This window comes from Rousettus aegyptiacus, unplaced genomic scaffold (genome assembly GCF_014176215.1).
Source record: "Rousettus aegyptiacus isolate mRouAeg1 unplaced genomic scaffold, mRouAeg1.p scaffold_m13_p_6, whole genome shotgun sequence".
Lineage (NCBI taxonomy): Eukaryota > Metazoa > Chordata > Mammalia > Chiroptera > Pteropodidae > Rousettus > Rousettus aegyptiacus.
Genome location: NW_023416309.1, coordinates 23965874 through 23977850, shown reverse-complemented (window position 1 = coordinate 23977850; position 11977 = coordinate 23965874). Strand labels below are relative to the sequence as shown.

General features: G+C 39.4%; 1 protein-coding gene across 1 annotated transcript in view; it reads right to left on the bottom strand.

Annotated features, from left to right (window-relative positions):
- Window positions 1–76: 76 nt before the first annotated feature.
- CCDC6 (coiled-coil domain containing 6) overlaps window positions 77–11977 on the bottom strand; it is a 97629-nt gene continuing 85728 nt past the window's right edge. Inside the window, exons 8-9 of the mRNA XM_016127619.2 lie at window positions 5437–5561; window positions 77–4399 (exon numbers count right to left, since the gene is read on the bottom strand). Coding sequence (XP_015983105.1) covers window positions 4205–4399; window positions 5437–5561 — 320 coding nt within the window. The 3' untranslated portion in view covers window positions 77–4204. The remainder of the gene's footprint in view (window positions 4400–5436; window positions 5562–11977) is intronic.

Sequence of the window (11977 nt, the reverse complement as noted above, 5' to 3'; positions counted from 1 at the left end):
ATCAGAAGCAAGAGGGAAACAATGTTCATTTTCCCAAAGACCAGAAAGAAAGAAAAAATGTTTAAGGCTTAAGAAGTACATTTTAAAAAATTATCTTTATTTAGGTTTCTGATTCAGCACATGTATCAAAGACTAATCAACATAAAGAAGTAAATAAGACATTAATTGGAAGTCTTACATCTCTCTAAACTCTGACCAAGAATGTCAAGATTGCCACTATTACCAGAACTCCAACCTAGTCAAGTTGTAGACAAGCTATCATGAACAACATAAACTGTGCATGGGTATGCAGAGGCAAAAGACATACTAGCACTTAGTTCTCCTCTTGTTGACGTCTTTCTGCTTGACAGTTCACTTTTGGTTTCCATGCTAAATTCCAAATAAAGTCCAAAGAAGGCTCAGGGTCAACCTGATCAAATACTCTTCCGGAGGAATGCATTCTTAAGCTGTTGTGCCTGCAACTTTGTTTTTGCCAGGATGAAGTTCAGATCGAGATATACAATACAATCTAGATGACGGTGCAGACTAAGTCAAGAACTAAAGTTGAGCAGTAACCCGAGTTAAGGCATGAATGCACACACGCACACACACAGCACCCACAGCTTTCATGAACATAGGATTCCTATAATTGCCTAATGAGAGGCAACCAGGGATTGGCAGTTAGCCACAACTGCTGAGCATTCCAGAAAATGCTCTCCATAATGTTATGCTAACAGCTGTGTGTTAAAAAATAACAACTAAGAGACAAAAAGAAAAAACTAGAAACAAAAACCTAAAATCCCCGTAATCTCTTACAGTGGCTCTTGAGCATGGAACTCATGTAGCAGCGTCAATGGCTGGCTCTTAAATAATTTGGAAATTAAAGGTTGTTTCACTCTGTATTTCTTTGGTAGTCATCACTACAAAGTTTTCAGTGTTGGTTACCTATAAGACAAGTTCTAGACAGAAGATTGAGTTACACAGAAATATTTCTTCTGTACTGATTAAGATGATAATATTGAGCTCTCGAAGCACAAGTTACTATGCTTTTTCTTGTCTTACCAGGCTACCTCTACAAGCAAGGCATCGCGCAGGAAAAACTCCTGTCTGCTTATCTGCTTAAAGTGTGATACATGTTCTATTTTCCCATAATTAAACAGTTAACAAAAATTCACACTATCAATTATTTCCGGTCAAATCAGTTAGAAGCCAATTACTAAGGGACTGCAGCACTTGGTGTCAAAGCCACATTCTTGTCACACATTCATTCCATGGTTGTGGTATCTCAGGAGCTCAAAATTTAAAACTCCTTTCAATCGACAAAGGAGCGAGGTAAATGAAATCTTAAATGCTTCTACCACCTGCCAAATTTCTGGAATTGTCTAGAATGCCAGCATGCTTGATGAAAGAAAGCCGTTCAGAGCCCAGAGAGGTGTCAGGTATTAGGTTAATTTGGTTTCATGTAAAAGGCATGGTAATCTGGCAACAGAATACTTATCCTATTAGCAGCACAGTGGTAGCCAAGGGTCTCTGTCAACAAGACAGGAAAATGAAGCTACTGAAGCTACTATTGCTCCCGCTTGCCTTTGGGATGGCTACTGGTTTTACAAAGGCCTTCTGGGAGTCAGGCCAAGGTTACCCCGGGCAAGTGGGCAACAGGAATGGCAGTAACCATGTTCGGCGCCACGAGAGAAATACCCAAGGTAAGGCAGCTTCCCACTGGTGAGGGGACGCCTGCCTCTCCGGACTCAGGGGCTCAGGGTCAGAATCTGATGGGTCCCTGGTGGCTAAACAATCGGCAGGAAATTGTCTTAGCAGGTACTGCCCAAGTGTGACAGGCTCCAGACAGGGTCATAAAACACTTTAAAAGGATAAGAAACAGCATACATTCAAAACAGTAGTGTTTGTTCTGTCAATTCTGAATGTCCGCAGGGAGAGGAAGTTAGATTTATCTTGAAAAAGTGCTGTTTGGAGGAACTGTTTTATTTTTAAATGAAATGACTGGTCTAAGAGACTCAGCACTACATTTCGGCAGGAGGTCTGGACATCAAGAACCTTGACTCTAAAAGGCATTTATCAGGGACTGTTTGCTCACTCCAAGTGCTTTTTCATCCACCATATGGCAACGTTCTGATTTTTGTGCTTTTGGGAGGTAACTAAATTGACAGGAAGCAGAGGGAAGATCATTAGATTATGGACTTTCTTGTTTTGGTGCAAGACTGTCCAACAGCACAGAAATCTATAATCTTGTAAAAGATGCTTGTAAACATATACCATATCCTCCTATAAGAAAAACCGAGAACTGTACCATGAAGGCAAATTTTGTTTGCCTACTCTCAGAATTCCTCGGAGTAGCAATGTACCAGGAGGGGCAGTGAGCCATCGGCGAAATCCCCGGGTTTGGTCTGACCCCGTCTGATCATATCAAAAATCTAAAGCTTCAATAATATGTGAAACTTCTCCCCCTACTTGAGAACTGTACTATTGATTATGTATATTACACACACATTATAAATAAAATTTACACAAACGTACGATTTCTTCCAAACAATTGAGGACTGGAGTTCTCAGTTTAGGGGGTAGAAGTAGAAAGAAGTGAAAAATCCTATTGTTGCTTTTACTCTCAAGTTCTTAAAATGCTAGTCAAACACTATTATCCAACAAGACTTTTTTTTTTCCTTTCTGTAACTCTTAAATATGCATTTGAAGGCAAAAATGGAGGTTTCTATACTGTACAATATTAAATATCTACAATGTCATGGTTCCTTATTTTTAGGAGTGTGTTCAAAAAAGAGCTAGCTATTTGAGATGGTTGTCACAAAACATGGACTCTTAGAAATTACTGATAAATTAATTTTCAGTTCTCTGATTATATCCAACAGATACACATTCTCATCATAAAATATACATTCTCTAGTAAGTTATTTTCGTCCACAGTATATATAAATATGCAAACACAGGTGGTAAGATCACTTTACTACCAAAGTACAAAAACGGTAACTGCTGAAAAGCAAAAATAAAGATGTTGCGAGTATTAAGAAAAGAGTGACTCACAGTGTTCCACTTCAAGGTGAAACCAAATGATTTATTTGTGCTAAATGAATGGAAATAATATATTCAGAATATACTTCTTTGTACACACTGCACTTGCTTATACTGGGCGAAATAAGCAGTCATCAATGCTAATGTGCTACTTTCCTCTACACCTCTTCTCTTTTCTGCCAAGCAATAAAGTATTTTGTGGCCATTATGCCAAGATAGTCCTATAACGTTCATTTCAAATAGTATTTTCTAATAATTTTGCACCTTTAAAATATTTGTTCAAACTCTATTTTAGGGGAACACAAATAAAGAATGGGAAGGGGAAATAGCTGTTTTTGTTATAATCACATTGCCTTCTGCAGCAGAAATCAAATAGCACGTTCTAACCAGCCATCGCAACCACTGGTGGGGAGGTCAACATTTATGGACTCATGTTAGAAAGGGCCAGTTTGGGTAGATTAACATTAAGGATAAAGAAAGAATCACACCTTAATACACAATAATTATCCATCCCATGTAGGTGGAAAAGGTACAGCCATGTGATCCATTACTGTAGGCCATTTTTTGTACAAGAGACATGGATTTTGATATACACTGAAAATAACCTTATAAAAAGTGTATCTGTAGAAAGCTCTATTAAACAGTATATTGTCTTGGGTACTGATCCATCTAACTTTCCATTCTATCCTGAAAGCTAGATTTTCAAAGGTCTGAATTATAGTGCTGAATTATCGGTATGTTTGGTAAACACCATTATGAGGGTGGGTGGTAATAACAGCTCAGTAATTTTCTGCAAATTCATGGAAAAAAATATAAAAAAGATATCCCTTTTTATTTTACAAACCTAAAAGCCAAGAAAATGAAGCTCTGGGGCCAAGCGAAAAACTGCACACTGCTGCCGAAATTACCAAATATTGAATAGCAACTGTCCCAGCCAGGGAATGGACGTACATGGAGATTCAAGTAAAACACTGATGGAAAAAGTCGTCTGTTTAGTGTTGTAACCCACAACACTGGCTGCGTTTCCGACAAACATTTACAACACAATTAATAGTGAAGCCTAGATAACCTCAGTGCAAATAAGTCAGATCCAAATATGCCGGGGAAGGAAGGAAGCCTTTGGCGTTGAGTAGACGGCTCCACTGTATGAGTCCCAACGTGAGATTCAGACTAAGCACATGCATTAAGGCTGGGAGGGGGGGTGCACCGAATGCTGCGAAGGGGCGGGCTGCGCGGCAGTGGCCGAGGGCACCGCGGGCTGCATGGGCGGCGGTGGCGGCGGCGGCGGCGGTTGGACTGGGGTCTGTGTGTTGGGAGACGGGGGCGGCGTGGGCCGTTTGAATTTGTCAGGACTGTTGCTTCTCCGTGGTGAAGGCCTCTGCAGAGAGGACAGGAACAGTAAGTAAGTAGGTCATTCTATGTACAAGCGGCTCATTTCTAACACAGCCTGCTTGGGAGTGGAGGCTGTGAAGAGTTCATCAATACGGACAAGAAATCAGCAATTCCCTTGCCCAGCAGTTTCATTACTGAACTAGTAATGAAAACTTACATGAGGCAGAGTTTATACCTACATCTATTAAAAAGCTATGCAGAATTACTATGTAACTTACACTGACCAAATTACTGGACTTGGACCTTCAATGAGACAGTCCTAAAATTAAAATTAAATCTTATCAGCCCGTTGAATGTCCCCAGACCCTTCTATCTCTCAAAGAAGTTTTCAATATCCTGAAAGCTAAAGCAAACCCAGAACATTTCTGCTTTTACACAAAGCCCATCAGACCAGCAAGAGAGCTTCAGAAAAATCTTACATGCTTTTGTAGAACAGGGTTCTTCTTTTAACGATTCCCTTATTGGGAATTCTCTCCTATTTTCCTAAATCCTCTCCTGTTTTCAAACCCCTATTAGCTACATTTCCAATGGCTCTATTAGTCAACTAAATAACCAGTTCTAAAGAAAGAAAATCCCGAGTGAAGTCTGAACCAGATGCACTGAAGGTTCTGAGAAAACCAGGAACAAGGCTAATTTCAGGAAGAACACTGAGAGTCAGTGAACTGTGAAGGTGCAGACAATAAATATTCTAGACATTATGACAACCAACACTAATTCATTACGGCAAGGAGCTGGCCAGAGTTCAATCCAGGCACTGGCCAGGGTTCAAATTACATTTCACAATGGGCAATTTTTCACAGAAAGTGAAGTTGAAATTTTGCCTCCGGGAAAGGATTTTAGTTTCAACAACACAAATTGGTATCAACCTGTTAGGAAACCTCCATAGTTTTAAGATGAACTGATGGAGGGAGGAAGAAAGAAAGGTAAATGTCAAAGGGGATCAACCCTGGTCTCCCAAGGAAGATCAGCTGCTACCAGCATCAGGAGTAAAGTGCTGCCCTCCCCTCCCCCATGGATACTTACTGTGATACCGTGCGATGCTCCCATATGCTGCACGTGAAGACCTGGGGAATTGTAGTAAGACATTCCGGCTCTAGTCAGTGAAGTTGGTGGCGTGAAACCAACTGTGTGACTTGCATATGATAGACCTAAAATATGACAACACCTTGTAAGTATTATTTCAAACTCAGATTATCTGGTGTCTTCAATGATCTAGGATACTTTAAAATGCAGAGCTCTCAGTCACCCACAAAAATGAAAACAGGTGAGAAGCATGGTGTGCTCACTGAATGGCCTACTGGATGATGAGAAATATAAAAGTCAAGCCCTGGAACTCAGAAAGAAGTCCACGTATACAAGTTCCAACAAAGATGCTGACAGCATACACAAGGTAGAAAGGGTAGCCTCTTCAACAAGTGGTGCTGGGAAAACTGGATATCCATATGTGAAAGAATGAAGCTAGACTGCTATCTTACACCATACACAAAAAAACTCAAAATGGATTAAAGGCTTGATGCGAACACCTGAAACTGTAGAACTCTTAGAAGAAAACAGAGGGAGAGTTTCATGATATTAGTTTTGGTAATGACTTTTTAAATATGACACCAAAAGCATAGCCACAAAAGCAGAAAGAGACTAGTGGGACTACATCAAATTAAAAAGCTTTTGCTCATCTAAAGAAACCATCGACGGAAGATAACCTACGGAATGGGAGAAAATATTTACAAACCATATATTGGATATGAGACTAGTGTCCAAAATATATAAGGAACTTCTACAACTCAATAGCAAATAATTAACTCGATTAAAAATGGGCAAAAGACTTGAATAGACATATTTCCAAAGACGACATACAAATGACCAATAGGTACATAAAAAGATGTTCAACATCACTAATTATCAGGGAAATGCAAATCAAAACCACAATGAGAGACCACCTTATACCTGTTAGAATGACCATTATTAAAAAAAAAAAAAAAAAAAAGGTTAAATGTTGGAAAAGGATGTAGAGAAATTAGAACTATGTGCATTGTTGGCAGGGATGTAGACTGGTACACTACAGAAAACTATGGAAAATAGTACTGAGATTCCTCAAAAAATTAAAAATAGAACTACTATATGATCCAGCAATCCCAATTCTGGATGTTTATGCAAAGAATTGAAATCAAGATATTGAAAAGAAATCTGCACTTCCATGTTCACTTCAACATTATTCACAATAGCCAAGATGAAGAAAACCTAAATGTCTATCAATAGATGAGTGGATAAGGAAATCTTTTTTTTTTTTTTTTTTTTTTTAAATACAATGAAGTATCATTCAGCCTTTAAAAATAAAATTCCTTTTAAGGAGAATATGAATGGACCTTGAATTAATTATCCTACTATAAGCCAGTCACGACAAGACAAGTACTGCACGATACCACTTATATGAGGTATCTAAATCAAACTCACAGAAGCAGAGAGTACAATGGTGGTTGCCAAAGGCTGAGGGTAGGAGAAGGCAGGGAATTGTTCTATGGGACAAAGTTTAAATTACACAAGAATAAGTTTTAGAGATCTGCTGTACAACACTGTGACTCGGACAGTTAAAAATTTGCTAAAAGGGTAATCTCATGTTAAGTGTTCTCATCCCAATTAAAAATATGGAGCCGCGCCCTGCCCAGGAGCCCACCTAAGATATAGGTAGGTAGTTGGAAGACATGAGAAGAATCAACAACAAAGTGGGAAAAAAAACAGAGCAAATGGTAAAACTCGGCTGCAAGAAATAGTATGTGTCAAAGGCATATTAATGATGAGGCAAAAACAGTGAGAGAGCGTGCGCGAGCGAGAGAGAGAGAGAGAGAGAGAGAGCGAGCACGCGCGCGTGCGCGCAGCTGCCATTACACAAACAAAAATCAGCACTGAGAACTTTGCAACTTCAGGATATCCCAATGAACAAAGCCCTATATATGCTAATGTTCCCCCTAAGAAACTGATATTAAAAGAAGAAACAACCTCCAGCCAACTATAATGTTCTACATAGTCTTCTAGGACATGAGAATCATTTTCAAAGCGTTTTAGAAGTACACATGCCCAGACTCTCCTCCTTATTAGACAGATCTGGGTTGAGGGCCAAACAGCTGTATTTTTCAAACATTCTAAAACTGGTCATCACTCCCACAAGCAGCTTTAAGCAGCCCCGGCCTATGTGAGTTTAGGTGCTGATGATCCAGTGGTTGGGCCATCACTTATTTATCAATGAGTAAGTGTAGCTATCTTTACATCTTGTGAGTTCCGAGCATCTACCTGGGTGGGTATCTAGCACAAAGCAAAGTCCCATAGAATGAAAATGGAAACAAAGGAGCAATTTGAGGAGTTTGGATAGAAGGACCTGTTGTTAATCACTTTGTATCTAGGATCAATTGTTGGATGCCAAGCAAAACGAACTCTACTTACCTCTTCTCTGAATTAGGTAAACTAGCTGTTAAGGATGCTTTTCCATACTGCTTTTGCGCTTCCATGAATGAGATGTGTAGCCACTAAGCCTACCCTTAGTTGTCCTGTCCCAGAATTTGTCTGTGCCCTTCACGTCTAATATTAAGGGTTTTTTTTTATTTCTTGGTTTGACTATTAGTGTTGCTTTCCATTTGACATATTTCCATTTCTGATAGTGCATATTTAATTCACATTTACAAAATGGAGGTCTAGGGGTTAAGTACAAGGTTGTCATTTACTATGATGTTTCATTGTATGACAAGGTCTTTGTTCAGCTGGGAGAGGGAAGATGAAGTTTTCTTTGGGGAATATAACCCTAATTCTGTTTTTCATGAAAGTGATCAAATTTAAGAGAAAGACTATGAAAGTGGACCCTTATCCCCAGATAGAGAAGCTCAGAGGGTTCGATTCATAATAACAAAAAAAAGATCTAGCCTATTTTCTAATATTACAAAGTTAATTATTATTATGTTAAAATGCTAATCAAGAATCTTCAAAAACTTCCTATTGCCTACCTAAATGTTTAAAAAAATATCTCTTCCCTGGGAATTATAAAGATCTTCTGAATTTGGCTCCAAACTATCTTCTGGTTCCAGGTGAGTGGTTCTCAAAGCCCTCATGCGACCCCAAATCAAATGGATCAGAATCTATGGGGGATCAGGGCCCCAGGGTAGCCAGGGTTAAAAACCACAGTGGCCTCAGCACTCAGTTCAGAGTGTGCCCTTTGCCTAGGAGATTTCATCTCCACAGGACTTAACTTCTTTTCCCACAGTCAATCAGGACCTCACTCAGCTTTTGAAAAGGCTAGGAACCCAGACTCCACAGCTGATTGTCTTATTACCTCAGACTCCCATTCTGCCACCTGGCACTGAGTGACTGTGGGCTTTAGATCCTCAGTTATTACTGTAGTGACCTCACAATGTTGTTGTGAGGATGAAATGAGCTAATATCACAAAGTGCTCAGAGAGTGCCTAGCCTCGAGCAAGGGCTCAATAAGTTTCAGCTCATTAACACCTCCTCCAACGCTCATCTCAAAGCTCTGTAAGCTGGTAGCTCTCCGTTACTTGAACCTCTTTTTAGCTTTTTAAAAAATTATAATATTTTATTTTGAAATAGTTTATGATTCACAAATGCAAAAATATTACAGGGTTCCCATGTGGTGTATTGATCAGATATTTTATTAACAGACTGCTCCTCGACTGGGATTTGTCTAATGTTTCCTACATGGTTAGACTGGGTTTTGGGGAGAGAGACCACAGAGGTCAAGTGCCATTCTCAGCACATCACATCAAGGGTACATACCACTACAAGGGTATGTGACTTACCACTGTCAATGCTGACCTTGATCACCTGGCTGAGGCAGTATGTGTCAAGTTTCTCCATTGCAAAGTTACTCTTTTTTTCCCCTCACTTTCCACTCTGTGTGCTTTGGAAGGAAGTACCTACATACAGCCCATGCTTAAAAAGTAGGGAGTTATTTCCACTTCCTCAAGTATCTGTAAATTCTTTGAAATTCTTCTATATGAGAGAATTGTCTCTTCTTCCATATTTACTCAGTCATTTATTAATATCAGTATGGACTCATGGATATTTGTTTTGTGTTTGGGTTATAATCTAATATTATATTATTTATTTTATTGTGTAAATTGTTCCAGTTTTGGCCTTTGAAGGCTCTTTCGATTACTCTGTGTCACTTTGACATACCCTCGTCTTCTTCTTTCTTGAGCACACCCTTAGTTTCTGGCATTACCAAATTTTCTAGGATTACCTTGTATATTCTCTGCCCCACCCCTGCAAACATCCTTTCTCCTAGTTCCTTTCATTGGAGAACTGAATTAGAAACCATGATCTGGGTGGTGGGTGTGCTTGCTGCTAGTGGGGTATAAACTCTTTTTTTAAACTTCAATATTCTCCATCCCTGATGTAGGCATATCAAAATATGCTAATTGGGAATGACTCTTTCGTTGGCTGCATAAAATAATGGACTACTTGAAAAACAATTATTGGAATGTAATACTCTGCCCTTCTATAACTCTACATATAATAAAAAAGAGGATCTTTCGTAAGTCCTAGGAAATGTACTTTTCAGTCAAATTGTGACACAGGATTCAAAATAGTTCAATGTAATGGTGAAAATGCAAGATTCCCAATGTTAAAGGCAGCGTAGGAATAAGAGCCAAAATGCTTAAATTGGAAATGAAAACTATAAGAACAACATAATTCCACGGAGGAAGTGATGATATATTCTTAATACTGAGAACCACAAGTTCCTCCAACAAAAACAAAGTGAAAAGAACCTTGAAAATTCAGGTTTTGCTGACATACTATGTACAGGGCAGCAATGGACTAGGTTAGGAGTAATTCTGCTGCCAAATAGAAGATAAAATCTACTTTGAAAATATTATAGAACTTAAAATAGAATTCAAATGTTCTCACTCAAGCTGGCTGAAAACCTTAGGTGCTACTTATTTGTAGTTTAAGCGAAAACCAAATAGCTTACCAACACAAGTAAGCCCCACCCTAGAGACAGGGTGCAATGAAAGTCGAAATTATGTAAGTGGAATGAAATTTTCCTGGAGAATGTTACAATAGAAATTAATATTCCCAACAAAGGTCTCACCTTTGCTTTTTCTTTTTTCAATGACCACAACATTATATTTAATAAATTGGAAATTACACACCTCTACAGATTTATGTTTAAGTAAATCAAACAGAATCTTTAATTATACATAATATGAATGAGCATCATCATTATAAAAGCTACCCTCCATTTCACTTCTTCCTAACTTATGCCTTCCTTTTACATCAATAAATCAAAAGCAGAGAAGACTTTTATCATGGTAATGAAACCGAAGTGCTATTTGGGGAAAACTGAGAAGCTAGGAAGATAAGCTTTTGGAAAGACTTAAATGCCACAGGAAAATAGGAGAAACAGATTCAGGTACATCCTTTGAGCAAGAACAAAGAATGATGATCAAGCCCCTGCTCCAACAGAAAATCCTTTTGGTTTACAAACAGCCCCTCTTTAGTTGATGGATGCCAGAAAGAGCACATTGGCCCTAGGTGGAGAAACCTGACCTTTCAAAGTCCCTTCCAACAGCAGAGAGAGTAGAGGTTGGAAAGTGGGAGAATTATATGCCTGAACCCAGATGAAGGGACTGGTGAGCCACCCCAATGACTGGTCAACCCCAGATGGAAGGAGAAAGTTTGGTCAGAGGCTAAGAAGGGACATGTGCTGCCTGTGTAGAACTTTCTTTTGACTTCCCCACTTAAAAAAAAAAAAAAAAAAATCACAGCAGCACAGAGATGGGCTAAATCAAATCCTAAACTCACAAAACCAAGCCATTTCTGTCTTACATTGTATCTACAGCAACCTGCATTTTTGCAGCATTTTCCCTTTAACAATCTGAAGTGCATCCCTGGTTTTAAATTATTATAGACAGATAAAATGAGATGTCAACCTAATACGAAGCTGCTTTACTTTCCAAAACCACAACCTCTATTGCTGCCACCCTACCAAAGCAGTCGCTTCATTTCTTTCTGCTGTGAAACTCCTTCTCTACTTCCCCAACCCCCACTTCCCCCCTTATTTCCTCAACTCTGTTTAAAATCTGTTTACCAGCAAGCACAAGACATTCAGTCTCGTCACTTCAGTCACAAGATGCGATCCTCTGGCCTGCTACCTTTTCTTTCCTCCCTTTACTCCACTAGCCAACCCTCACCCCCCTGCTTTCTCTTTCTTCCTTGTTGGATCATTTACTTGCCCTCCTGGCCTCAAAGCCCCACACTGTGCTGGTACTGGAGCCAGAGACCCCAGGGAGAGAGTTTTCAGGGTCAGAAGAAAACAAGCACGCCTTTGAGGAAAGGCTTCTGAGGAGTAAAGCCAGAAGCAGAAGCAAAGCCAGTTCCTGACTATGAGGACTGAGTCTCACTCACGATTCGCTGGAAATATCAGGAGGTAGGTCTTGCTTGAAAAAACACAGGCTTTGGAAACAAGACACCCCCGTCCCTGTCCCTTACCACTTTCTGGCCATGTGACCAGTAACTACTGAACTTCTGAATGACTGCTTTCTCAATTTTAACATGGGAA